This window comes from Peromyscus leucopus, chromosome 2 (genome assembly GCF_004664715.2).
Source record: "Peromyscus leucopus breed LL Stock chromosome 2, UCI_PerLeu_2.1, whole genome shotgun sequence".
Classification (NCBI taxonomy): Eukaryota; Metazoa; Chordata; class Mammalia; order Rodentia; family Cricetidae; genus Peromyscus; species Peromyscus leucopus.
This window is the reverse complement of record NC_051064.1, coordinates 99478284-99505369: the sequence shown is the minus strand read 5'-3', so window position 1 is coordinate 99505369 and position 27086 is coordinate 99478284. Positions and strand designations below refer to the sequence as shown.

The following is a 27086-nucleotide window of genomic DNA, read 5'->3' as shown; positions in this document are numbered from 1 at the left end:
AAGTGAAACAAACCAGATGCAGAAAGACAAACACAGCTTGTTTTCTGCAGGCCTAACCTAGATTAAACTGTGTATGAGTAGAAGGAGGCGGGGCCATGAGAGGGAAGGAACAGATCTTTCTTGGGGAAAGGGTAATGAAAAACATGTAGCCAAAATGCAGAAGGGGGATAATCTGCGAAGCTCAGGACCTACAACAGTAGTGTAGGGAAGCTGTATGAGAGAGGGGGGAAACACACACACACATACACACACACATATGTGAAACTATACACATAAAAGTGCTAAAGCAAATCCATTAATTTATGTACTAACTTCAAAAGTAAATAAGGAGGGAGAAAGAAAACAAACGGATGAAGCAATGGAAAGGTTGCCTAGCATGCTCAAGGGCAGATTTCAATCCCTAACACTACATGAAAACAAAACAAGCAATTAAAAAAGAATCAAGACCAGGATGCTCCTTCAATGTTTACTAAGAATCCGTGGATTCTTTTATTCAGCGAGCATACCCCTGTCAAAGTGAGGTGAGTGCTGCTATCTTTCTTATTTCCCAGGAAGGTTGCAGTCACTGGTGAAAGTTTGTTTAGAAAACAGGAGTTCAGACCCCCCACGATGTCCTCTGGGATTCATGCAAATCACAAACCCAGATTCTTGGGAGGACTTCCCGAATGAGCGAGGCTCTTAGCCAGTCCATACACGCCCAAGTGCCTCTTCTTGAAATCCACCACAGCTTCTCCACAGGATGGCTCCAAAGCCTCTTGACCTGAAAAGGAACTTGGAGAAGGGGCGTGACCGAGAGCGGCGAGGTGGAGCCAGCGAGTTTGGATCCCTGAGAAAACTCAGAAAAGTGCAAGGGCACTGGGCACAAACCTCGGCTCAGGCTTGGCTTAGGGAGCTGAGAAGCAGGTTTCAGAGGAGGTTGCCACTAGGCCAGAGACACAGCAGTGAGCACAGCTGGGTGAGGAGCCGGCAGGGGGAGAGATGGGCGGGGTCCTTTGGGGGACTGGGAGGGCATAGCCAAGGGGCTGGCCTATTCTGGTAACCACAGGCGGTGACCCTGGAGATCTGTCCCAGATTAGACCCTCATTTCTCTGGAGAGCCAGCTCCAACCCTGGCCATGCTCGCCGCCGCGGGCTCCCTGGTGGCCGCCATCTGGGCTGCGCTCCATCTCCGGACTCTGCTGCTGGCTGCTGTCGCCTTTCTGTTCCTGGCTGACTACTTCAAAAACCGGCGCCCCAAGAACTACCCGCCGGGGCCAATGCGCCTGCCCTTTGTGGGCTGCTTGCTCTATTTGGACCTAAAGCAACTCCACATAGCCGTACAGAAGGTAGGAAGGGGGGAAGGTGCCTGGCTGTGTCCTGGGACCGGATCCTGACACCTGGAACTGGAGGGCGTGGTTGTAGACTGAAGCTGGCAGCCTTTAACCCAGAGATAAGATATTCAGATTCCAAAGAGCTGGAGATTTTATTATCTGCCGATGTAAGATTTCCAGTGTGATTTTATAGCCAGAGAACATACTGTGTTTTATTTTAGTTTTTTTTAAGTATGTCAAGGTGGATTGGATGGCATAATAATTTACCTTCATAAATATGCCATGCTAGTTTAAGAAATGGGGCGCCACAGTTGTTGTTTAGAGTACCAGTCCAGTTGTTTTTTTTTTAATATATGATCTCCTTTTGACCTGTATAAATATCAGTTCTCTTAATTTTTTCTATTGAGCCTAATTTGGTCCTTCTACATCCTTGCAGACTGCTCACCTACTGATTTTATCAACTCCAGAGAAAGATGCACTGAAATCTCCAGCTCCACTGGGAGTCTGTCTGTCTGTTTTTCCATTCAGTCTGGAAGCTCTCCCCTTGTATTGGAAAGACTATTATGGGTACATAGGACACATGTAAGACTGGCAGCTCTTTCTGGTGAATGGCCATCTTACCATGTAATGTGCCTCTTTATCCACAGTCATTTTCTTTGCTTAGATAGTCAGATACTCTGGCCATGTTTGATTATCCCTGTCACTTTCCATTACATGTGAAGATTGTCCATGCCGGATTATTTATCGCTATTTAAGGGTTTAAGCCCATAATTTTTCTACTTTTTTTCCCACCTCTTTTTTCCATTTCCCCTTCCCCGTGTGTTCCTTGGACACTTTCCGAGTAGATACCTTTTCATCCATCTTCTCTCTCTTTACACCTATTTTATTGTCTTCCAGCCACTGCTCTGTGTTGTTCAACACTCCCATGCAGCTCCTGAGACTTTGCTAACACCATTTCCATGTGAAGTGAAGCAGCTACAAACAGGAAGGAGCCTTCTCCCTTCTGGGACACACTGCTCAGGTGTTGTCCCCACACACTGAGACCCACACCAGACACTTCAGTGTCCAGTGCTGCTAGAACTCAAAGGCAAAGGAGTCTGTTGTCTTTGCCTCTTACTCACCCTCCATTGCTGCCTTTTTTCTGATCTTTTAAGTTCAGTTTCTTTTCTGACCTCAATCACTTTCTTTCTCCATTCCTTCAGAGGAGGCCATGGAATGTGGCAAAGGAGAACGCAGCCCTTCTGTTGGATCCCTCTGTTGAAGCTGGATGTGACTCAGAAGGACAAAGGGCTAACTCTTGATCACACAGCAGGCAGAAACTTTGATACTGCTTACACACTCTCACTCAACTCTGTTTGCACAAGCTTGCACATTCTACACCATCATGGACATTCCCTTCCCTTCTCTCTGTTTCCCTCTTCACCCAGATGCTCCACTCCTCACACTCAGGCCTGCTTCCCATTCTGTAACTCTAGCTAAACTCCAAGGTCATTTGGATATCTCAAAGTCATTTTGTCTTCCTCAAACATTATGTAATGTCCAGAGATTCCCTCCACCAAGCAACAGCTTTGTCTTCTTGGCTCCACTGCTTCTCATACAATTTGTTTGCTGCCTTATTGGGAAGATATGAAATGCTCATTATGGTGAGGAGATTCACAGTTGATGAAATAAAGCATGAGCAATCTCATTCCTTTACTCAGTGAGCACTACTATGACCAGGGACTCACCTTGCACCTTCATCCTCATCATCATGATTTTGGTGTCTCACATGCTTTGCATATAAACAGCTGACTAATTTCTCAGAGATGCAGAGGGTGGCTGAGTGCCTAGAAAGAAAAAAAATGAAGTGACTTTCACATTTCTACTATCATTCTTCTTTATAGAACCCAATGGAGGGAGGGATATTTTTTTACCTTTCATACTAAGATTCTAAGTTTCAAAAGATGGAGCAACTTCCCCAAGAGCACAGTTAACCACAGAACCTGCATGCTTACATCACTCCAGAGATCTTGGGAAATCTCCACTCCCAGTTTCCACCCTTCATTGCACTGTCCATATCTAACAGGGTATGGGGAGGGCACACTCTCCTCTGGCTAAATAGATATTTTAATTTATTAATCATTCATGCTTGCTATAGTAGACTTTAAAGACACATTTGGAGCCTTTGGCAGGTTAGGAACATAGTACACTGCCTCCACTGGCCTCCAGGATACTTCAGTTTAGAAATGTTGATTTCTTTAAAACACTTAAGATTTCATAACCTAGTCTAGGGACACACTGATGCTCATTCAATTAATATTGACTGAACACATGAGTAAAATTTTTTGAAGAAATTCTTAAAGTAGACAGGAGAAGAAAAAAATCAGAAACATTCTCATCGCACCAATATGCCTCCCCCCCCCCCACAAATACACAGACTTCACTCAGTGTTAGTTGCATTCGTCATGCAGGAAACTTCTGTATATAGCAGATGTTGAAGTAATTAGTCTCTGGGTAAATATGGATATTTTTAAAACTACACCAAACATGGACAGACCTTCCTTGGCCTTTTTCTTCTATTCTCTGACTTCATTAAAATTCAGGATGCTTTCAGGACTTTGCTTATTTGTTGCTACACATACCCTCATGCCTTCCTCTAGGGAAATAGGGCAGTTGCATACCTAATTCATATTTGCTGAATTCCCTAGGAATTTTGTAAAGGGAAATTTCTATTCTTAGTGTGTATTGAAATTGAACTTAATATGTAAGAAGAGAAAAAATTTCCAAACATTTACACAGAGGAAGATCATTGCCTGCACTAACAGTTTTTGTAGACATCTCAACATGAGTTCCATTGGCTATACACATGCCTGTCATCTCTGGACACACAAACATGGGCTCACTCAACTGTAACTACTGAAATATTTTTCAGTTTGTGAAGAAATATGGGAATATTTTAAGCTGGGAGTTTGCTAATATACCCTCAGTGGTTGTAACTGGCATGCCCTTAATCAAAGAAGTCTTTACTCAATTGGAGCCAAATTTTCTGAATCGTCCTGTCACTTGTCTCCGAAAACATCTCTTTAAAAATAATGGTAAGTTCCTTGAGCAATATATGCTGTGCATTGTAATTCTTATGGTATGTTAAAGGTGCCTGTCTATAACTTGCCAACACTCCCATAAACCAACCCCATCATGAATTGCCATCTTTCAAGGAAGCAGGATACCACATCCCTGAATGGAAGCACCCAGTGGAGGACTTACCAAGTCTTTCTTCTAGACGTGGGAGAAACCACATGTCCTGTACACTAAACCTTGATGCTCTGATGGAATGTCCAGGCAGAGATACTATGCTCTCACTTCTATTTTCCCATTCCAACCCTCTGCCCTAGGAAAATAGATGTGAGTCAGCATCCCCTTGATACTGCTTTTCTTGATTATGACTCCTTGTACTCCATTATTAAATGACATCACCCAGTTGTCTTTAGCCTTCTGGACAATACTATAACAGTCTGGTTTGAATACTTATTATTATCATTTCAAAAGTAACAATTAGGAGGCAAAGACTTATATGAAAAGGACTTGAGGATTTCTCTGAAAGTGTCCTAATTGACAGAAGCATTCATTGTATATGCCTTGATATTGATGGGTGCTGAGTACACTAGAATATTCTTCCCCCATACTTCTAGGCTCTCTGTGTGCCATACTCATTCTTTCTACCTTCTTGAGTCATTTATTCATTCTTTACTGTGTATCTTGTCTAGAACCTCTTCTATAAAACTTTCTTACCTCGTTAAAAGAGCATGTTTTATCTTATCCATGAGTGCATTCCTGTTATATGCTTAACATGAATTTGTGCGATTTGTGTGATTGATGAACTTTGGAACTGGAAAGACTGAAACTTAAATACACAGCTGCTCTCTACCAACTACATTTCTTTGTAAAGTAAACTTTATCCCAGTGTTTCAGTTTTTGCATCAGGTGCAATGGGCCCGGGGATAATTGTTAATAAGCGTATGGAATTTCTGAAAGTGCTAAATAATGTAAAACATAAGGTTTACTAAGTTGTTTGATGTTTTAAGTAACCAGTACATCTTAATTCCCTTGCTTTGGGATTGTCATTCTAGACAGCTGCCAAGTGCCTTACTGGCCTGTCTCCTTTCCATGGTACACGTACCATACATACCATTTGTCAGGTAATTTTAGATCAGAATCACAATACTATAATGCTGAATCTCTTCTTTCCAGGGTTGATCTTCTCCAGTGGCCAGATATGGAAGGAACAAAGAAGATTCGCCCTGATGACACTGAGGAACTTTGGATTGGGAAAGAAGAGCTTAGAACAGCGCATCCAGGAGGAATCCCGACACCTTGTGGAGGCCATAAGAGAGGAGAGAGGTGGGCATTTCACAGGGCAGGTGCTGTGGGTTTTGGCCTTGTACAACATATTCTTACTAAATGTCTGTCCTGGGCTTGCTCAAGCCTAGGTACTGAAGTCTGAGCAGTGAACTTATATCTATGACTCTGCCCTAGAGGGCTGTAACCTAATGAACAAAATGGGTTATTAAACATTTTTTTTAAAAAAATTAAATCCTGAGCATCAATCTGACTTTACAGCCATTGACAGAAACCTTAGATCATGTCAGCCCATGTGTGTGCTGTGGCCAGATGCCATTACTTTGCATTCTCCAATATTTATATAGGGGGAGGGGCAGCTGGATGATTGTTTTGTTTTGTTTTTTATCATTTGTAGTTATTTGTTTATAGACAATAGAAATAGAAATATCTTTAAACAACTCAGCTCTTTCCCCACCTCCAGGACAGCCTTTTGACCCTCACTTCAATATCAATAATGCAGTTTCCAATATAATTTGCTCTGTCACCTTTGGGGAGAGATTTGAGTACCAGGACAGTCAGTTCCAGGAAATGTTGAGGCTACTGGATGAGGCCATATGTTTGGAGTCATCAATGATGTGCCAGGTAAGCACTCGACCTTCTCATATCTTGGGAAGGGTATTAAAATGGGACTAATTAGAACAGGCTCCTCATTTTTGTATTTTAGGACTTTTGAAGTTAAAATATAGTATCTTAGAGTTGAGTTTAACACAGATGTATTCAAGTCTATCTATTGATTTTAGTGTTGTTGATAATACGCAAAACTCTTGCATGAGAATAACCACATTTCTAACACTTAAATGAAGTACCAACATTTGCTGGATGCCCATGCTGGTGGCGGTGACTCACCAGCTCAGCTTATTTGATGTTCTTCTGTCTGTGCTGCTCTTTGTTAAGCTGAGACTAGGGTGTGACTATCTGTTAGTAATTCTTTCTCCATGTTTGGATTTTTGAGTTGTTTCCAAACTTGTGATGTCAATAACGTTGCAGTGGATATTCTGGTACAAGTGTTCATGTGAACCCATTCAGCTCATTTATCTAGAATTTGCATCTGCACATAAAACATAACTCAAAGTTCAAAATTGAGTCCTATTTTTACGTTGCAATCAACACTTGGTACTGTGAATCTTGTGATTCATAAGCAGACATACAGTTTGGTGTTCAAACTTCACCCCCAGCTTGGGCAGCCTATGTCCAAATTTTTGTTCCTTCAATCCATAGAGTCTTCCAAATATTTTCCACAGCTTACTGGTGTCTTAGCCATATTCCTAGATGTGAAAGACAGTTTTTTTGCTTGTTTCTTTGTGTTTTGTTTTTAAGAGACAGGGTTTCTCTGTGTAGTTTTGGTGCCTGTCCATATCTCACTCTGTAGACCAGGCTGGCCTCGTACTCACAGAGATCTGCCTGGCTCTGCCTCCTGAGTGCTGGAGTTAAAGGCATGTGCCACCACTGCCTGGCTAGGAAGACAGTTTTAAAGGAAAATTTATTCCTGAGATTATTCACCTATGTTTCCTAGAAGTCATGTGGCTACCTTGGTATAGACATGTGTGAGGTCGTGTATACATCTGTACTTATTTAAATGATGTGTTCTTGTTGTACCATTTTCCTGGCATCAATTACATGTCATTATTAAAATGTTTTAATTGCTTCAGTTAAAAAGGGCACTTTAATTTTGCAAACTGCAAGATCATGTAACAGTAGGAAACATAATTAAGATCTATTGTGCATGTATGAATCAGGTCCAAAAAGTGTCAGCACACAACCAGTCACACTTCACTTATATAATTGTCCCACTACTGCCTCTGACCTGGAGTTACAGAGCAACTGACAGGCATCTCTGTTATAACTGTGCTGGTTAGAGCATCTAATGTGCTAAACTTCCCTTCTACAACCATAGGCTTATCTCTGTCCATTGCAGGTCTATAAACTTTATAGTTTTAAAAGTGGTTTTCTTTTAGATTAATTTAGATAGCAAAGGGTATCATCACAATATCTTTATACATGTACCACTGTAATTTTTTTAATTGCTTCCTTTCCCCAATCCAGCTAGTTCCCATTCTCCCCAATTATTCTTAGCTCTGCTTTCCTATCATTTGTACTAATGGTATCCTTTACGTGGATTCTATTTTCACCTCCCCTTAAGTTCTCTTCCACTCTCCTTTTCCTTGCCTCTCCAGATCTCCCTTTTAATTTCCTGACCTGTAAATGCAGGAGTCTTGTTGCCTTGATTTTCCATGTTTCTTGTATTTCTTTTTTTTTTCCCATTTGTCTATTAACTTTAGTTTATGGGTATGATTATTTTGCCTCCTTGTATGTAAGGGCACCACATGCATGCGGCAGCTGCTATGTAGGTACTGGGAGTCAAACTCCGGTCCTTTGGAAGCACAGGTACACCAATGTTTCCTAGAAATCATGTCTTAACCTCTGAGTTCTTAACCTCTGAGCCATCTCTTCAGCCAGTTTCTTGTATTTCTATGTTGCAGTTTTTGCATCTGTTGGTTTGGGTATGATTTCTGGAACTTTTTAATTCATAATACCTCTCTGTGAGAAGAAAACAAACTGTTGTAGCAGCAACAACTTCATATCTTGAAAAATATAAAAACACATAAATTCAACTGTAGCTCCTTAATATATCATGAGTAGCTATAGAACTGAAACAATGTCAACACTACTAAATGTGCTACAAATTTTCAAAATTATTTAATGTAATGTTAAAGTAATAAATGAATGAGATACCTAAAGGTGACAGGGAAGGGGAACACAAAAATAAGGTAAAATAATTTAAGGGAGAACCAGGGAGGAAAAGAATATTATACACAAGAAAAAATTAAAATAGGGGAGGGACAAAAATAGATTTAACATTAGTTTAAAAAAAGTTCAAGAGTCAATGTAAGAAGAGGAATAAAAAGTTTAATGTGTATTGTTTTTTAAAAGCCAATAAGACAAATTCAAGATATGAATATAAAGGAGAGAATAGAATGCAAATAAATAAATAAACTAAAGAAAAGAAAGTCTATTGCTAAAAACGAGAGGCATGAACATAACTAGATGAATGCAGGAAAGAGAGTAACAGGAGTGTTGAGGAAAATGGCTCAGCACATGAGGGTTCTTGCTGCAAAGTCTGACAATGTGTGTTTGATCCTGGGGATTCACAGGGTGGAAGAGCAGAGCCATGTTCCTCAGGTTGTCCTCTGACCTCCACACGTGTACCATGACACACGAGCAGAGGTGTACACACACACAAAATAAATAAATAAGTACATAAATAAATGTAAAATTATTTTATTTTAAATTTTTTAAGTAAAAATACAGCAAAAAAATTCTGCTGAATGTGTAGAAAAATAATGACTCACATGGAAAAAGAAAAAATGTTGAATCAGCTTTGCAGGTCTTCAAAAATTAAAGACTGTAATTTAAAAAATACTTGGAAAATGGCAAGTGAACTCATAGGCTTTTGTTGGTCTTTTGTTTTGTGCTATTGCTGAGTCTGATATCTACCAGAATTTTCTCCATAGCATAGCTGCCATTTTTCTTATTGACATGTTAGGAGCCTCTGCTGGACACACTGAGCTTGCATTCCGTGGAGTGGGCATAACCTTTCACCCTTCCATGATTCCTCAGATCCTAGCCCGTGTGTCTCTTTTAGCTATGGATGTCTCCCAGGTCTATTGGGAGTTGGGGAAGCAACCATAGCACTAAGATCAGTACACACTGGGGAGCTGCCTTTGTACTTTCAGGGCTCCAAACTACCCGATGAAAGAATGCACCATGGGTATGCTGTGTATTCCTAAAACTCTGGAGTTCTTTTCCTCAACAACAGTGAAAGAAAACTGGAGCATGTGTTGAGACTCACAGCTGTCAAACTCCAGGGTTATTGCCAGCTGATGAGCTCTGTTCTAGCCCACTGAGGGTGGGGGAATCCATCTATGCACTTCCCAGCCTGATCCAGCCTCTTACTGTCTGCCATACTTTAGCCTGTTTGTGTTAGGTCCTCTTGTCCACAACTATCTTTCTGGACCATCTCTCACCCAGAGGTTATAGTGAGAGACCACCTTGGGATTCTCAGACTCGTGAATGTTTCATGATCTCAGCCCTTTGTGCATCTCAGGTTTAATAATTGATTGTCTCTCAAATTGGCACTCAGCTGCTCCCCTTCAAATCAAATAACGTGACAAACTGGTCATGTGTCCACGGACCCATTGACAAAAAGAATCAGTATAACCAAAAGCTGTGCCTGTGGGGACTGTGAGCTGTTCTGTGTTCTGTGAGTAAGGCTGCCGATTTTCTAATGGCTGACCCTTTAGAAGAGACTTCTGAGCTCCTCTGCTTAAAGGGAAACTCCCTGATCCAGGTGTGTCCTGCTTGCTCTTCATCTTTTCCTGGAACCTTTCCCTCCCTTCATGGGTTCCAGAAGCTTTTCCTCTATTCTCCCCGGGATAGAGTCTGCTTTTCTTGTCTGTCTTTGTCACTGGCTCTCAGAAGCTAGTTGTAGTACACCATATTACCTGGAACTCTGATTTTGTATTTTCTCACAGTATACTTGGATACACATAAATTTCAATGTTCTCTGTTCCTAGTTTGGAGTGTTCTTTATGTCTGTTACTCTTTTCCTCCTTCAAGACTATTTCATCACATGAGCTGCTCTGCTTTCCCGCAGTCTTCATCTGCAAAATCACTCTCTGTGTTTCATTTTTCACCTCTCCATACACCTCCATTTTAGAGGATTCCCTGTAAACCAGTGGTCCTCAACTTGTGGGTCGTGACCCTATGATGGGGTCACCACATGATGAGAAACTGTGATAAAGGGTTTCACCGTTAGGAAGGTTGAGAGCCACTGCTAAACCAACATCAATTACCTATAAATGTTGTACCAAACTTGCTAATCATTGTCTTTTTATTAGAACACTTATTCCCTTTTATTAGGAGTGTTAAGATATGAGGGGACTGGAGAGATGGATTGGCAGTTAGAAACACAGACTGTTTTTGCAGAAATCCAAATTTGGTTCCAAGCACTCAGGTTGGGTGGCCACAATGCCTATGACTCCAGAGGACCCAATGCCTCTGGCCTCGTGAGGCAAGTGGACTCAGGAGCTCATACCCATAATTAGAAATAAAATAGATATTCTTAAATTATTAAATTATGAGTACTAATTTGTGATTATTTGGTAGCTTATAATTATCTGAGTTCTCTCCTGTTTTAAGTTATTATTAAATGTACTCATTTAACCTCATCAAGTATTAATTGAGAAGACTTATACTCTTTTCTATTACTTTAGTCTTTACATTAAAATCAGATAGTTGTCGGGGCTGGAGAGATTGCCCAGCAGTTATGAATATTAGTTGCTCTTGCATAGGAATGGAGTTCAGTTTCCAGCATCTAGATGGTGGCTCACAACCGTCTATAACTCTACTTTTAGGATATCCAATACCATCTTCTGGCTTCTGCAGGCACCAGACATGCAAATGATGTATATGCATACATTCAGGCAAAACATACATAAAATTAAGAAATCCAGATAAAGTTGATACTTAGAACAGCCAGCATCTAAGACAAATATTTTTTATTGAACTAATTTATTTATTTTTTTTCCAACCGGATCACAGTCTCCTTCCCCTCCCTCCTTTCCTCCAGCCCCTCCTTGCAACCTCAGCTACCCCCGTTTCCCCACATCCACTTCTCCTTTCTCTTCAGAAAAGGCCAGACCTCCCATGGATATCAGCCACCCATGGCATATTAAGTTGTAGTAAGACTAGGCACCTCCTCTCCTATTAAGGCTGGATGAGGCAACCTAGTAGGAGGGAAGGGTCCCCAAAGCAGTTAACAGAGTCAGAGACAGCCCCTGTCCCCACTGTTAGGAGTCCCACTAGAAGACCAAGCTACACAACTCTATCATGTGCAGAGGGCTTAGGTCAGTCCCATGCAAGCTCTCTGGTTGTCGGTTCAGTCTCTGTGAGCCCCTGTGAGCCCCTGTGAGCCCCTGTGAGGCCAGGTTAGTTGAGTCTGTAGGTTGTCTTGTGGTGTAGGACAACTGTTTTTATCCTCCCTAAAGTAATGCAAGATCTTTAGCACACCAGTTCTGGGTTGTTTTCTACCTTGCTATCCTCATGTGTTTTAGTTTGTTCCTAGTTTAATAAGATCATATACAATTAATTGGTTGATACATTCTCTTTTAGTCATCCCTCTTGTAATTAGAGCTTCTTCTTCAATTCAGTTTAGAGTGTTGAAGTCCTTACAAACTTGAAATGCCTGTGGAGGGTAGGGGTATGGAGTAAGAGTGAAACAGGGTCAAGATGGCTTCACTATCCCACTGTAAGAAAGACAAGAAAGGGAAAGACAAGACTGTTTTGAAATGTGGCACCAGGGTGTCTCCATGACTATCTTGGTTTTTTTTTTTTCCAATCAGCTCTACAATATCTTTCCAAGGATACTTCATTATCTTCCTGGATCACACCAAACAGTTTTCAGAAACTGGGAAAAACTGAAATTGTTTGTTTCTGATATAGTTGACAATCACCGGAAAGACTGGGACCCTGATGAACCGAGAGACTTCATTGATGCTTTCCTCAAGGAAATGACAAAGGTGGGGAAGATACCTGCTGTGTTTCCAGTTGATCCTGCAGCATGTTTGCTTGAGCTTATTGGTTTGACACAGCACAGATGTGTTCCCGCCTAGCACTGCATGCTCCCAGTATGCCTGTTTGCCAGGCAAGCTTCATGTGGAAATTGTGAGAACTCGTTACTTTACCTCTTCCAGATTCTGCTGGGCACAAATACCTTTCTCCATGTCTCCTTCCTTCATCTTCAATGCCAAGACTGTAACTTCTATTTCTCCCTGATCACTATTTCCATCTTTATATCTCATCTCTTTGATTCTGAACTTTGATCTCCCTCCTGTAAGAATAACTGTATAACCTTCCTTTTGGAAATGAATCACATATACAAGGTTTATTATGAAGTATCAAGCAATATGCACAGGGATGAATAGATGGACATCTCTGTGGATCATTACTTAATACCCTACAGGAAAATTAAATGAAAAGGGTATAGTACTTATTAGGTATAGAATAGCATTAATTCAGGATCGTTAGGGTCATTAGAAATAGAGTTCATAGTCTATCTTTTTGTTTTTCTCTCTTAGCTTTTACCCATATGTGAATGAGCAGTACCATAAATGAAAGTAGCAATTAAACTTCAGAGTCCAGTTTTGTTATAAGTTGGTCTCGGGCCAGTTACTGACTCCATCTCATCCATCACTGCAATATATAAGCAATGTGCAGCTGAATGCAAGAGTTTAACATTTAGATGAGGCCTTCTGACGTGTCATAAAAGCCATCCAATAATGTACAAGGGGCTAGACAGCAGCCAGTTGGATCTGTTTGTTACTTTTGTATCACTGTTATGGTATCTGACAAAAAAAAAAAAAAAAAACCCACGAGAGAGATTCATTTTCACTCACAGTTTTAGAGAGTTGGGTCTATCCTCACCACAGAGAAGGAATGACAGAGTAGCTAAGACCATGGTGGCAAAAACCCATGGTGAAGTTGTTCACATAATGGTGCATGAGGAATCAGAAACCAAGGCAAGATGCAGGGCCCTAATATAACCTTAAGAATGCTGCTCTAGTAGTCACTTCCTCGAGCTAGGTCCTTCCCCTTCCCCCAATATTATAGAATCTCCAAAGATACTTCAGACAACTAGAAACCAAGAATTGAGAAAGTGAGCCTGTAGTAATTCTGAAATTTCATTTCAGATCCAAACCATATCACAAAATATACAGCCTTGATGTCACTGGGTTTACTGGTACACATCACTGGATTGATGCCATACTTGGATATATTGGATTATGGGTTCCTCCTCTGAGTAGGGGAAGAATTGTAATTTTTCATTTTCTCTTATTTTGTTTTCCTTAAATAATATTGATAAAAGCAACGCTGTTTTTTTTTTCCTTCAGAGGAAGCAGTGAATAATTATTTGTCATCTATAGGTGTTAGGCCATCAGTATTAAAATAAATCATAATAAATTTATTCTTCCAGAGAAAACTGGTAAAAATGATGCGTCATAAAAAACTAATTGATGGAATCAGAAAGTCTTGACTAGGAAAGATGAACGGTGAGATCAGAAAATCTGAGACCATTGAGAATCATTTGATTCTTTCTGGTATCAACAAAAGCATTTGTTGAATATTAACTGTGTGCCTGTGGTATCTCATATGATCAATAATGACATGTTAAGATGTATTTCTTATTCTCATTTTATAAAACTGAAGAAAAGAAACGTTAAGTGAGTGCCCTGGGCCAAGTAGTGACTTAGTGATTTGGCTGATACTAGAAGCTAAAGATGATTTTTATCCCATTTCTTATCACTGAACAAAAAGTTTCCAAAAATAAAATCAGAAGAAAATAGTTGAGATTTTCATCCACCCAAGTACCATAAGGTTTTGGTCAGCATGCAGTACTTAGGACAAGAAAATGCTTCCTGATGAGGTCAAAAGGATTATTACTATATATGAACCTTTCCAAATACATACCCTAGGGTCTTGACTCAGACCCTCTGAATAAACAAGCATGCACTGTCTTTTCTAGTACCCAGACAAAACTACAAGTTTCAATGAAGAAAACCTCATCTGCAGCACTCTGGACCTCTTCTTTGCTGGAACAGAGACAACGTCCACGACACTGCGCTGGGCTCTGCTCTGTATGGCCCTTTACCCAGAAGTCCAAGGTGAGCATGTAGTGAATATACCTGGACAAAGTGAAATGGTGTTTATGGAATCTGTGGCTCAGATGGGACCAGAAGATGGTATGGTGGGATGGAAAGAGATAGAATGACTGTGAGGTGATGTGCATTTGTGATGGGGCACATCCTCTGTATGTTTTACCAGGATTATGATGGGCACAAGAGTACCAATCGTATAGCATCTAAGTACTCAAAAAGCATAAAGTCTAGAACAAAACAGAGAAGTCAAGGGACATTGTAGTCAATCCCAGGAAAGAGTAGCATTACTCTAGGAGCATCCATAGGTGTCCTCCTTCCTTTTTAGCAATACATTCCTATTTCCCTGAATACTGTGCAAATGACTTAGTCTGGTTTCTGAAGTCACATGATATGCACCTCTCTGCCCATCCTCAACTCCTACCTATCCTGCATGGTAGCTTTCCTGTGTTACGTGTCATCTTGTCATTGTCTTTATTCTTTTTTTTTGGTTTTTCGAGACAGGGTTTCTCTGTATAGTTTTGGTGCTTGTCCTGGATCTCACTCTGTAGACCACGCTGGCCTCGAACTCCCAGAGATCCGCCTGCCTCTCACTGTCTTTATTCTTGTCTCTAAGTCATGACATCAATTCTTCCCTCTACCAAGAAAGTACTGTTCCAATTTCTTCTACATCTAGAAGAATCTTCTAAGGTATCACATCTCTAAAGTGTTTAAAATTTCTCTAAGAATTTACTGACTAGGGAATTGCTGTCATTTTTTTTTCCTCCAAAGATGAACAATGCTCCTATGTCAATGACTGAGCTTTGTACATTGTTTTCATTTCTCCCCACTGCCTGTTGGCCATAACAAAGAATTGTCTGTCTCATAATTTCTCTTCCTGCACATCCTAGAAGAGTTTAGTAGGTAGTGGTTGGGACCATTTTCCATATCCTGCAACCTTTTTTTTTTTTTTTCAAAGTATGGCTAACAGTTTATTCATGGATTATAAAGTCAATTTAGTACATTTTTTTTTGCTCTAGGATGAAAACTGGAGAGAGTTCTACCAATGTGGTGAAGTCAGATTTGTCCATAACCTTTATTTTATCTTTGTATGAGTGACCGTGTGTGAATATATGTATGTGTATATATGTACACGCATATTTAGGCCACAGAGAAACTTCAGCCTTCCTTCCTCAAGCACAGTTCACTTTTTCTTTTCTGAGATAAGTTCTCCCATTGGCCTGGAATTCTAAAAGTAGCCACTGAGCTCCAGGGGTCGCCTTGTCTCTGCATCTCCAGCACACGGCAACTACAAGCCTTTGCCATCATGCCTGACTTTTTTACATGGAGTCTAGGGACCAAACTTAGGTCCTCATGCTTGCAAGCAAGATTTTTATCAACTGAGCTCTCTCTCCTTGGGTAAACTTTCTTTCTTTATTAATGTGAAATATTTATTTAATAATGTATCTATCTTTACATGTATGCTTCTTGAGTCACCATTTAAAATGCATTTCTTCATGAAGATTATATTTAAATGTTTTGTTACATTTTAGGAGGTGCAGGAGAGTGCCATGGTACAAGTGTGGAGGTCATAGGACAACATTCAGGACTCAGTTGTCTCCCTCACCGTATCGAGCCTACAGTTTTATCTCAGCTCAGCACGCACTTCTGTCAGCCATCTTGCTGTCCCAAGACTACATTTAAAAAAAATTTTTTTTAGAATCATCTCACTTAGGATACACATTTGACTCCTGAAAATGGGACCCCAAAATGTCAGGAGATTTAAATAATACAATTACAACCATGTTCATTTCACAACATACACAGTAGTCAAGGGATGGTAAAAACCAGAGTATCCATAGGACATGAATAAACAAAGTGTGGAATATACCTGAGATCTAAAGAAAATTTAGTCAGAGGTAAGAAATTTGTTTTAATTTTTTTAAAGATTTATTTAATTTTATGTGTATGAGTTTCTTGCCTGTATGTGTGTGCTTTACCTGTATGTAGATGTACTACGTGCTTGTCTGATATCTACAAAGGTCAGAAGAAAGCTTCAGATCCCCTGGAACTGGAGTTATAAAAGGTTGTGAGCCACCACGTGTGTGCTAGGAACCAAGCTGAGATCTGCAGGAGCAACAAGTGATCTTAACCACTGAGCCGTTTTCCAGCTCCAGGAAAGGAATTCTGATGGTGCACAAATTCAGGACACTGTGCTAAATTAAAGAAGATGATCACAAAATTATAAATCCTGTAATATCTAACGAAATAATAGCCGAATTGTCCACACAGAAGGGAGAATGCAGAGAGGGGGAAATCAGTATTTGTAACATGGACATTGACTTTTTTGTACAGTGAATTTCCAACAGTAACATGTACAACAGTACGAACATATAAAAGGTTATTGAATTATTTATGCAAAAATGGAAAAAGGAGCTATGATTGCTAGCCCACACCCTCAATCTCAATACTTGACAGATCTGAGACAGTTGTGTTGAAATTTTAAGGTGATCCTGGCCACACAGGGAGAACCCTGCCTCAAAAGTCACCATGGTAATAGTGATAAAATTTATATTATATAAATTTTATGTGAAATTAATTTTTATAGAGAGAGTAGTAGTAAAGGGCTTGGAGTTCCAAATTCATTTTAAGTGAAATGTGCAGCTAGCCAATCAGATAAAATTAGTTCAACTTATATTACTCTTGAAAAAGAGGACCCATATTGGCAGACAGCTTGCAGAATCAATTATCATTATAACAGTTCGTGTAAATCTCAAAATATCCTTAGGATAAGGCAGACTTATCCTCACTAACCAAATGGGAGAACTGAAGTTCAAAGAATGTAAGCATCTTCACCATCAATGTTATCCCACAACACACTGATGACTATAGCTCATGCTGATATATCTCCTTAAGAAATAGTTTGCAGATGTTCTTCAGTGTGAGCCTTTGTGTCCTATTTGCCAACCTCACATTCAACTCTATCAGTGTGATTGTACAGAAGATGATTGGACCTTGTGAAAAGAATTAGTGCCTACCAAAGAGATTCATTTCTCCTTATGGCATGAGGACACAGCCAAGGTTTGGCATTTAAGAGACAGAAAGTTGTTGTCTACCAGGCAAGAAAACTGCTAGTGCCTTGATCTCAGAAGTTCCAGGCTCTAGAACTATGGGGAATACATTTGTGTGATTTGTAACCCATTCAGTGAATGGTGCTTATTTGTAGAAGTCTCACTAGATACTGATATGAGCTTACCTGTGGTGATCTGAGATATTCAGCTCAGAATACATGGAAATTTATGATTATGTTGTAAGGTCAAAGAAAGTTATTGAATTGACAGTTTTCTAAAACAGGTATTTAAAGGGTTGAGAAAATTTTTACTTATTTATAACTAGAATGCTAAGGTGAAATAAAAGCAGGTGAGGTCTCAGACTACAACTTCTATTTTTTTAGAAGAAAGCACTAAAGTTTTAAAATTAATAGAATCTCTTGTTTTCTTTCAGAAAAAGTGCAGGCTGAGATTGACAAAGTGATTGGTCAAGGAAGACAGCCAAGCCTGGCTGACCGAGAGTCCATGCCTTATACCAATGCTGTCATCCACGAGGTGCAGAGAATAGGCAACATCATCCCTTTTAATGTTCCCAGGGAAGGGGCAGTTAACACCAAGTTGGCTGGATTTGACCTGCCAAAGGTAACCACTTTCTCAGCCTCAGATCTTCCAGTCCATCTTTGACATCATCTTGGGATTCTAAACTTTAAAAGTGACATATATTCCTGACCCAAGAAATCATTTCAATGGGAAGAGTATACTTCTGCCAAAACCCTCTATGTGTATTAAATCTATTATGAAGAGTTGAGAAGGGAAGATTCTCAGATCAGGTGTGCTTAGGCCAAACCTGGCTTTGTTTGCTAGGGGGACACCTCAGCATATTGCTGGGTCTAATGTTGGCAGAGGACCTTTGCTGAAGAGACAGAGAGCAATCATTGTGTTCTCTGTTCTCTTTATCACTGAACAGCTCATGGCTTGAAGTTGAGGCCTGAGTTTTCCCAATGCTGTTTGCATTTTTTCTGTCCATTCATTCATCTTCAGACAACCATACTAACTCTTTCTACAGACTATAACATCAATTCCCTGGATGCTGAGAAATCTAAAGTTCTGTGTTCAACAGATGTGGGAAGCATGGCCTTGATAGCAGATAGGCCTGTTTCCAATGCTGACTTTGCTTATTCCTACTGTACAAGCACATTACCCAGCCAATCACAGCTTCAGCTTCTACAAAATATATTCAGCCAAGTTCATAGACTCTATATGGAAATGTAATGAGATCATGTAGAACCTTATACTAGGAATAGACATTATTCTGTATTAATCAAGAGAATGTTCATTAAACACCCACAAAGTTTGGGTCTGGAGTAGGATTACTTGAGTCATGGGAGTTCCTGCTTATAAACCCCAAGGACTATTGACAGGAAAACATTCTGGTTCTCTGTGATGCTGACAAGATGGGATGAGGAGTAGCAGCTGAAGGAATCGGTGAGTGCTTCTGGAGGAAGAGGTATTAGAGCTGAGGATTGAAGGAGAGTTAAGAATTAGCTTTGTGTCAAAATGCAAAGGAATACTCCATCTAAAACAAGCAGCATAACAGCATCGCCTGGTTGAGATCAGAAAGGAAGACAACTATGGTGGGAGTCCAGTCAGAGGGCATCAATGAACAGTGACTCTGATGGTACACAGGGTGAACTTAAGGGTATGAGAAACCTGCTTTCCAAGTTTGAATGAGTGCGTGGGCAATGTAACTAAGTCATATGCAAAGCCCGCTGGGCTTTCAAACTGTGGGACAGAGTCTAGAAAGCAAAGATGGCAGCCTGCACTAAAGTTGCAATGGGACCTGGAATGGAGGCAATGGACTTGAGATATTTGAAGAGTGGACCAGCTTTGCTGATGATTGAGCAAAAGGAGTGGAAGGCTTACTTTGGTGATTCTGGGTATTGTGCCATGTATCTGCCTTGACAGGAATACTTTCTGATACATCCCTGGGTCTTTGACTGTAGTGAGATAGGCTATTATCTCTTTGATAATATACAGAAAATAATGGAGAAGAGTAGATGAAGGAGACATCCTATCATACTGCTGCCATGGTCCTAACTGTGATAAACCATGGGCTCATTATCTCCCCATGGATACTTTGAGGTCATCTTCTCAGATCTATACTAATCACTTTTAGTAAAGTTGGTATGTTCTTTAAGAAAGCATGGTCTACTTACCTTTGCAAATGACTGGAATATCTCAGCTGACAGAGAATGAGTTGAGGAGAGTGGGAAAGTTCAGAATGTCAAGTAGCTCAGGCCAGGCATGGGAGCTTGAGAATCATCACCTGTCTATGCGGGATTTTTTTTTTTATTAAGACTTTACTTTCTGCTGCCTTTTGTAGGGAATCATGATCCTGACCAACCTAACTGCACTGCACAGAGACCCCAAAGAGTGGGCCACTCCAGATGAGTTCAACCCAGAGCACTTTTTGGAGAATGGACAGTTTAAGAAGAGAGAGAGTTTTCTGCCATTCTCAATGGGTGAGTTGGGATGAGCAAGACATAGAGCTCCTCCCTAGCCTTTCCTTCCTCTCCACCCTGTAACTCTATGCTCTAGTTGGTAATGTCTCTAGATGAACCTGCCCATTGTAACCCCATCTTTTTTATGTTTATTTTTGTTTATTAATTTCTTCATACAATATATTACGATCACAGTGTCTTCTCCCTCCCCACTACTCCCATATCCTCCCTACCTTCTTACCCACTTTACACCCTTTCTTTCTTTATTTCTCTCTCTCTTTAGAAAACAAATGGGAAAACTCTTTCTCTCTCACAGACACAAACAGAATTGAAAAAAAAAGAACACAATATACACATACACCAAAACCCATAAAAATTAGAAACCATAATATATAAGCTAATGACCTATACAAGTCAAAGACCGGAAAGATAAAAATAAAAATGCCTAAACAAAGCAAAATGAGACAAAATGTCTACAAAAATACCATTAAGCTCATTTTGTATTAGCCAGTTACTGCTTGGCAAGGAACCTACCCTTAAGTGTGGTTAATATAACCAATGAGACTCCATTGAACAAATTAATTTTTCCTTTGCAAGAGGCTGCCAGTTGCAGATAGCTTTTTGTTTAGGGTGTGTTGCGACCTGGTCTGGCTTGAAACTGTGCAGGCCCTATGCATGCTCTCACAGTCTCTGTAAGTTTATATGTTCCTTCTTTATCAAAATGCACACACAAGTCAATAATTCTAAACAGCAACTTCTTAACTGGGTTATATTCTGCTGTATGCACAATTCCTAGTGAGATCTTCTGTTGTTATAGTGTTAATTTCCTAACTATAATCCAGTAAGTGGATATATATGGTAGCAACATGAAAGACCTCACCTGCCATAACTCACTCATAGAACAGGTAGTATAGGTATAGAAGTGCCTCAGGCTTCCCAATTAAATGATTTCAACTTTTGTATCACAACACAGTTTCTGGCTTGCTATTTCCATTAAAAAACAAAACAAAAAAAAAACTTTCCTTGTTTCTTGATTCTAGCATGAAATTCTGAAATGCTGGAACTATGTCCCTCCATACATTACCTGGTATTTGCTGCAACCATGATGAGAGGGATTATCAGACACTCATGACTGAAAGGGAGAAGAGACCTCTGGGTCAAGAGAAGATGAGATAGTTTGTTTTCTTCATTGGTTAAATGTCTCTTTTCTATAGGTGCTTCACTTCTTCCCTGATATGAAAATATTTTCCCATCTTCATTAGCTTTGGGATAAAAAGATCAACACAAAGTGATTCACTGGTGCCTTGTTATTGGGAATTATTTTACACTCTTTTAGTTGCAGACTTCATTGGCAAACACATTATCTCATGCAATCTACCTATTCATTCACAATTGGAAGTAAAATGTATTCGTGTCTTCTTTCTTCCTGTAAATAAACCCAAAATTCTAAGAATATGTATTAGCACAATTGGGCTTAAGGCTGAGCTATGTACTTCTAGACTAGTTCTCTCTTGCAACTAGATTGTGACTTACCTCCTTAGTGACAGTCCCTTCTACTATAAAATTCACTAAGTTCATATGTATCAGTTAGTGTCTTGCTGCATAACAAATGGCCCCAAACTATTAGTTACAGGTATTACTCAAAGTACACAGGTGAGATAAGTGAGCTTGTATGTGTAAGAGGTGAGCTGGTTGAATGAAGGTCTACTATGACCTCACCTCTATTTCCCTTGGGCAAACCAGCTGTCTGTTTATAAGGTAGTGATAATATCCCAAAATGGAGGACAGAAACACACAGTCCTGGTGAGCACCAGTCTGGAAATTGTCACACCATGACTTCCACTGCATTCTGGTGACCTATTCAAGCCACAAGGCCAACCCCATCTCAAGAGGAGGAAAATGATTCCTATCTTTGATGGAAACAGCACTGAAGTACCAGTACGCATAATATGGAACCCATGGAAGAGAGCAATGAGAACGGAATCACTTTCATCATCTCTTTCTAATGAAGGGCAACCATATTCAATTTCCAGAGGATGCTCTCACAATTGGTGACACAATGAAAACCAGTTACACTGAGCAGAATGTAGAAACCTAAAATGTCTATTGGATTAGCATTGTGCCAAGAGCTGTCAGGATTTTCTACTTTGCTCCTACACAGCTACTTTCCCCTCTCCTCTCTGTATAGACTTTTTATGTACAGCCTCCCTACATGAAGGAAATTCAGACATTGGCTTCTTGTCTGTTGACAAAAATAAGTAGAGTTATTATCTGTGTATTACCAGGGCAGATGGCACATTCATTCTTGAACAGAGCCCTGCCTATTTATAGACCAAAGCCCTGGCAGCTTTATGCTACCAAGAGTCCTTTGTTTCTTAATAAACCAAATTACTGGCTAACAGAGCTAGGCTTGGGAAGAACTTTGACAGAAGCCTGGGTCATTTCTCTCACTTTAGTGCTGAAGCAATTCATGGTGTTTGCTTGCTTGTTTGTTTGTTATTGTGTATGTATGTGTGATGTGAAGGTGGCCTGAGCACAGTCTGAACCAGGCAATTGTAGTCAGCTGTCTACCACTATCACTGTCACCCGGTACCCAACATAAAGAGCTTTGAAAGGAGGCAAGGTTTGTTCTGACCCCTCATCTTGTACCTGTTCTTTGATTTAGACCAAAGCTTTCAAACTGAGTGTTTCTTGTTTTCCCCTTTTAAAAGCATGTAAATCCTGCTGGCTAATTGTGATGATTGCCCCAACCCAAACACGGAACCTGTGTAAGAAATAAAACTGCTCATAAGTTTGTTAAGTGAGAAAGATTTATCCCTATGAAAATGGGTGGATTAGTCACAATCACACAGTGACTGTCCTTGATTGAGCAAGGGTTGAGTCAGGAGTAAGGGTTTCTGACTTTACAGATCAAGTTTTGTCTTGATGGAAGAATTCTAGAAGAATCTTGTAGACAAATTTCTAAATGGTCTTATTAAATAAAAAACATGGAGCCAAATATAGAGAGATCAAGGAAATAGGGAAAGCCACCAGCCAACCTTACCTCACCAACTCTGCAGCTTCCAAGTGCACCTGACTTCCTGTCTACCCATGCATATATGCCTTGTTCTTCTGCTTGCCTGGAAATCAGGGGGAAAGGCTAGCCATTTGAAGTAAACAAGAAGTCAGGCAGCACACACCCTTAATCCCGATCACTTTTCAGGCAGGGTCTCTGTGTGTTCAAGGTCATAATGGGAAACAGAGCCAAGCATGGTGACACACACCTTTAATCCCAGTATCAACCAAGGAGACTTGGAGGTCTGTACAGACAGACAGACAAGGAAGTGAGATAGTTGGGCTAAGATAGCCAATGAGAGGGCTATCTCATGCAATCTACCTATTCATTCACAGTTGGAAGTAAAATGTATTAGTGTCTTCTTTCTTCCTATAAACAAACCCAAAATTCTAAGAATATGTATTAGCACAATTGGGCTTAAGGCTGAGCTATGTACTTCTAGACTAGTTCTCTCTTGCAACTAGATTGTGACTTACCTCCCTAGTGACGGTCCCTTGTTGTTTATAGGAAGAAAGAAGACACCAATACATTTTACTTCCAACTGTGAATGAATAGGTAGATTGCATGAGATAGCCCTCTCATTGGCTATCTTAGCCCAACTACCTCACTTCCTTGTCTGTCTGTCTGTACAGACCTCCAAGTCTCCTTGGTTGATACTGGGATTAAAGGCGTGTGTCACCATGCTTGGCTCTGTTTCCTAGTATGACCTTGAACACACAGAGACCTGCCTGAAAAGTGATCGGATTAAGGGTGTGTGCTGCCTGACTTCTTGTTTACTTCAAATGGCTAGCCTTTCCCCTGATTTCCAGGCAAGCTTTATTAAAACACAAATAAAATATCACCACATTTCAGCACAAATAAAATATCACCAGCAGAGATGATGAGTTAAACACATTGAGGATTGAGGGGAACACACAAGCACAAACTATGACACCAGCACTGTTGTAACACACAGTTACTAAACAGTTTTTGCCTGTAGTATCTGCTTTTGTTTCTTCAGCCATCTGTGGAAGGTTGAGGGCACAGCAGAACCACGAACTGATGATCAGTTTGGGAATGCTAATTAGTTTCCTGAATAAGACAAAGTAGCTAAAGCAACTTAAAGAGTGAGGGTGGTTAATGATTATATAGTAGGTCTAATAACACTGACAGAAAATTTTTACCTACTTATGATTAAAACAAGTTGAGTAAGATAATGGTTTTGTAACCAGATTCAACAGAATCCCCAGGACGACACTGGTATGCATATCATTGTGCCATGGTTCTGTCTGGACTATGGAATTATAAATAGTTTCAATTCTCTTATTTATATTTCCTTATATATATTTTCCAAATACATAGTACTTAAGTGTTAGTTTTGTCCTATTCTGGCTTGTTTTTATTTTATCTTATTTTTTGTTATTACTAGTTTTAGATAACTATTTCTGTTCTAATGAGAGAAAGAAAGAAGAGGTGCAGATTTGGTGGGTGGGGAAGTGGAGAGGAGCTAGGAGAAGCTGAGGGAGTCAAAACCATAATCAGAATATAATGTATGAAAAAGTTCTATTTTCAATAAAAAAAATCATGGAAGCAAAAAAAAAATAGAAAAGAAAAGGAAGGTACTCCCAATGCACACAAGAGAAATGATGATAGTGACTATATGGTGCACTTCAGGGCAGTGAGGTAGTACCAGATCCTCCTTCAGGAAAGGGAGCAACAATAGCCTAGGGAGGCATATGAGTAGCACCAGATAGAGAGTTATGGAGGCCATCTGTTGCAGAGGTCACTCAAGGTGCAGGGGGACAGTGGGCTTAGGTGGAAGCTGACCTGTGCAATCAAAACACTGCTCAGATACCTGCTTACATTTTTCTCTTTTCTTTTAAAGGATGAAAAGCATTTCATGATTTTTTTGTTGATGTTGTTGTTACACCATTATCTGTTCTATCACTTATGTTTGTTTAGTAATTTTGGAAAGCACGTATGATGGTCTCACAGTCCCTCTCAGCTCACGGTTCTACTCCTGTTGTCCTATGCCATGGTCTCCCAGCACTGCCTGATCCCTGAGAGCCTTTGATTTGTGATCCTGGACTTTCACCTTCTGTGTTTTGGGGAGACAAGGCAGATGCTTAGACATAAATGAGCAATTGGACTCCAACCCAGAGTCCACTCAAACTTTGCAAAAGGTAGTTCATGACACCAGTCCCTGGACATACCAGTGGCAGCTGAATAAATTACTTTGTTTTTGTCTTACAGGAAAGCGAGCTTGTCTTGGAGAACAATTGGCCAGGTCTGAGCTGTTCATTTTTATCACTTCTCTTATCCAAAAATTTACCTTCAAGCCCCCAGTCAATGAGAAACTGAGCCTGCAATTCAGGATGTCTGTCACCGTGTCACCCGTCAGTCACCGCATCCGTGCGATTCCTAGGCTGTGATGCTGAAGAAGGAAAATGTGAAGAAATAGCATCTGCTTGGAAGACACTGCTGCCTGCTCACATTTGAGGGGATGGAATGAAGGGGACTGGGGAAATGGGTATAATGAGACTAAAGAGATTGAATCCAATTATAGGTTCCTAAGTGGAAAGCCATTTATGGGCTCAATGACAGATTTTCACCTAAGACTTTCAGAGAAAAATGATTCTTCCAGTAAAGAAAATGCTTGCAGGGATCGTGAGAAATGGTGGATTAAATTGATATGGAAATTGCAAAAACTATCATAAAAGTTATGCCTTTACTTTGCCCCCTCCTTTTCTCCTTTCATTGACATGCATTTGCTTCGAGCCTGTGGGCCTATTTCAAATATAGGGTATAGGAGGGAGGGTGTCCATCAAGGCTCTCCCATCGGCTAGGTCTGCAGCTGTGTTACATTGATCTGCCTCTGAGTGAGCCTCTTGAAAGTCAGCAGGGCAGGATAACTCCCAACAGACAGGCTAAGCTAGTGCTGTGGAAGCAGTTTCTATGATTTACATATAGCAGTTGGACCTTGACCTAGGACTCAAGACATGATAAGATATGACCATAGAAAAGCAAATCCTGGAAGCAGGAACCATTTTCTGTTAATAACTTCTTGCCTAGAGTCCTCCATTAGACATTTACCCCTAGGCATTCTCACATAGGACTTTGCTGTGTTGGGTGTGAATGTCATTTGCAGCTGCCCTTTACGCTGAAGTAGCTCCTGTTAGCCAGAATTCACTGGGCCCCCAACAGAACGTTTTTCTGCAGGGCATCATAAATGGTAGAATCCTTTCTGGGTCTGATCAGTGAAGGCAGTTATAAAGTAGGTCTAATAACACTGACAGCAAATTTTTACCTACTTACAATTAAAACAAGAAAAAAAATTGCGATAAAGTGACCGTCACCCCCAAACCTTTTGGTCCTCAAGAAGTTAGACTCCAGGGATTCTGGAACAACATAACAACAAACCATGATATCAAGGAAGCACGTGTCTGTGATAGCCTGAGGTTCCCAAGGACAGAACCAAGGTGGCTATGATGTAATGCATGAGATGGTGTAATGCAATCGGGATGTCATGTAGAAGAGAAGAATAAATAAATAAATAAACAGCTTAAAGCTAAACTATTTCCAATAGAGGCTACTATTGTTTATCTTATGGTATAAAGATGTATAAAGATGTCTTCTGAAACCAACTAACAGGATGCTCGTGCATGAAAGGATACAAAGGACCATCTGTCTAAAATCTCTCAGTCATCACTCCAGCATCATAGTTTCAACAAGGGTCCCTCAGCTAAATTCTGTCAGGTGATGCAAATATGAATTTAATAGAGATTTTAATAAAAAGAAACTCTACATATTACATACTATATAGGTCATAAAGGCTGTCTTACATTTTCTATAAGGTTTACCTGAAAACTTACAAGGCCTAGTGGTTTAACAGTATATACACAGGCAATATTAATTCATTGCATCACTCATACATGCCATTTGAATTTAACCCTCTTTTATTAAGCTGATATTGCACAAAATCTTCTAAATAGAACAACGTCCATCACTTAAAATAAGTACAGCTAAGCTTGTTACACATTAATATACCTTCAAATGAAGAAGAGATAGACAATGTCACTTGTGGACCTTCGCCCAAATATCCATTCACTCCCCACAGCTGGTTGT

At 40.2% G+C, this 27086-nt stretch overlaps 1 protein-coding gene across 4 annotated transcripts; it reads left to right on the top strand.

The window, feature by feature from the left end:
- The first annotated feature begins 804 nt into the window (after positions 1 to 804).
- Positions 805 to 26546, top strand: LOC114681974 (cytochrome P450 2J3). 4 transcript variants are annotated; one of them, XM_028855724.2, is made up of 10 exons: positions 805 to 955; positions 1092 to 1324; positions 4221 to 4383; positions 5537 to 5686; positions 6108 to 6268; positions 12088 to 12264; positions 14268 to 14406; positions 17881 to 18068; positions 19810 to 19948; positions 25215 to 26546. In XM_028855724.2, the coding sequence occupies exons 2-10, from the start codon at positions 1115 to 1117 to the stop codon at positions 25391 to 25393; spliced, it is 1506 nt and encodes a 501-aa protein (XP_028711557.1). In that variant the 5' UTR covers positions 805 to 955; positions 1092 to 1114; the 3' UTR covers positions 25394 to 26546. The 4 variants fall into 4 exon arrangements, with proteins under 4 accessions (XP_028711557.1, XP_037058620.1, XP_028711558.1 ...); XM_028855725.2 differs by lacking the exon at positions 805 to 955 and having other exon boundaries at positions 1238 to 1324; positions 1746 to 4383; XM_037202725.1 differs by lacking the exons at positions 1092 to 1324; positions 4221 to 4383 and having other exon boundaries at positions 813 to 955.
- The last annotated feature ends 540 nt before the right edge of the window (positions 26547 to 27086 follow it).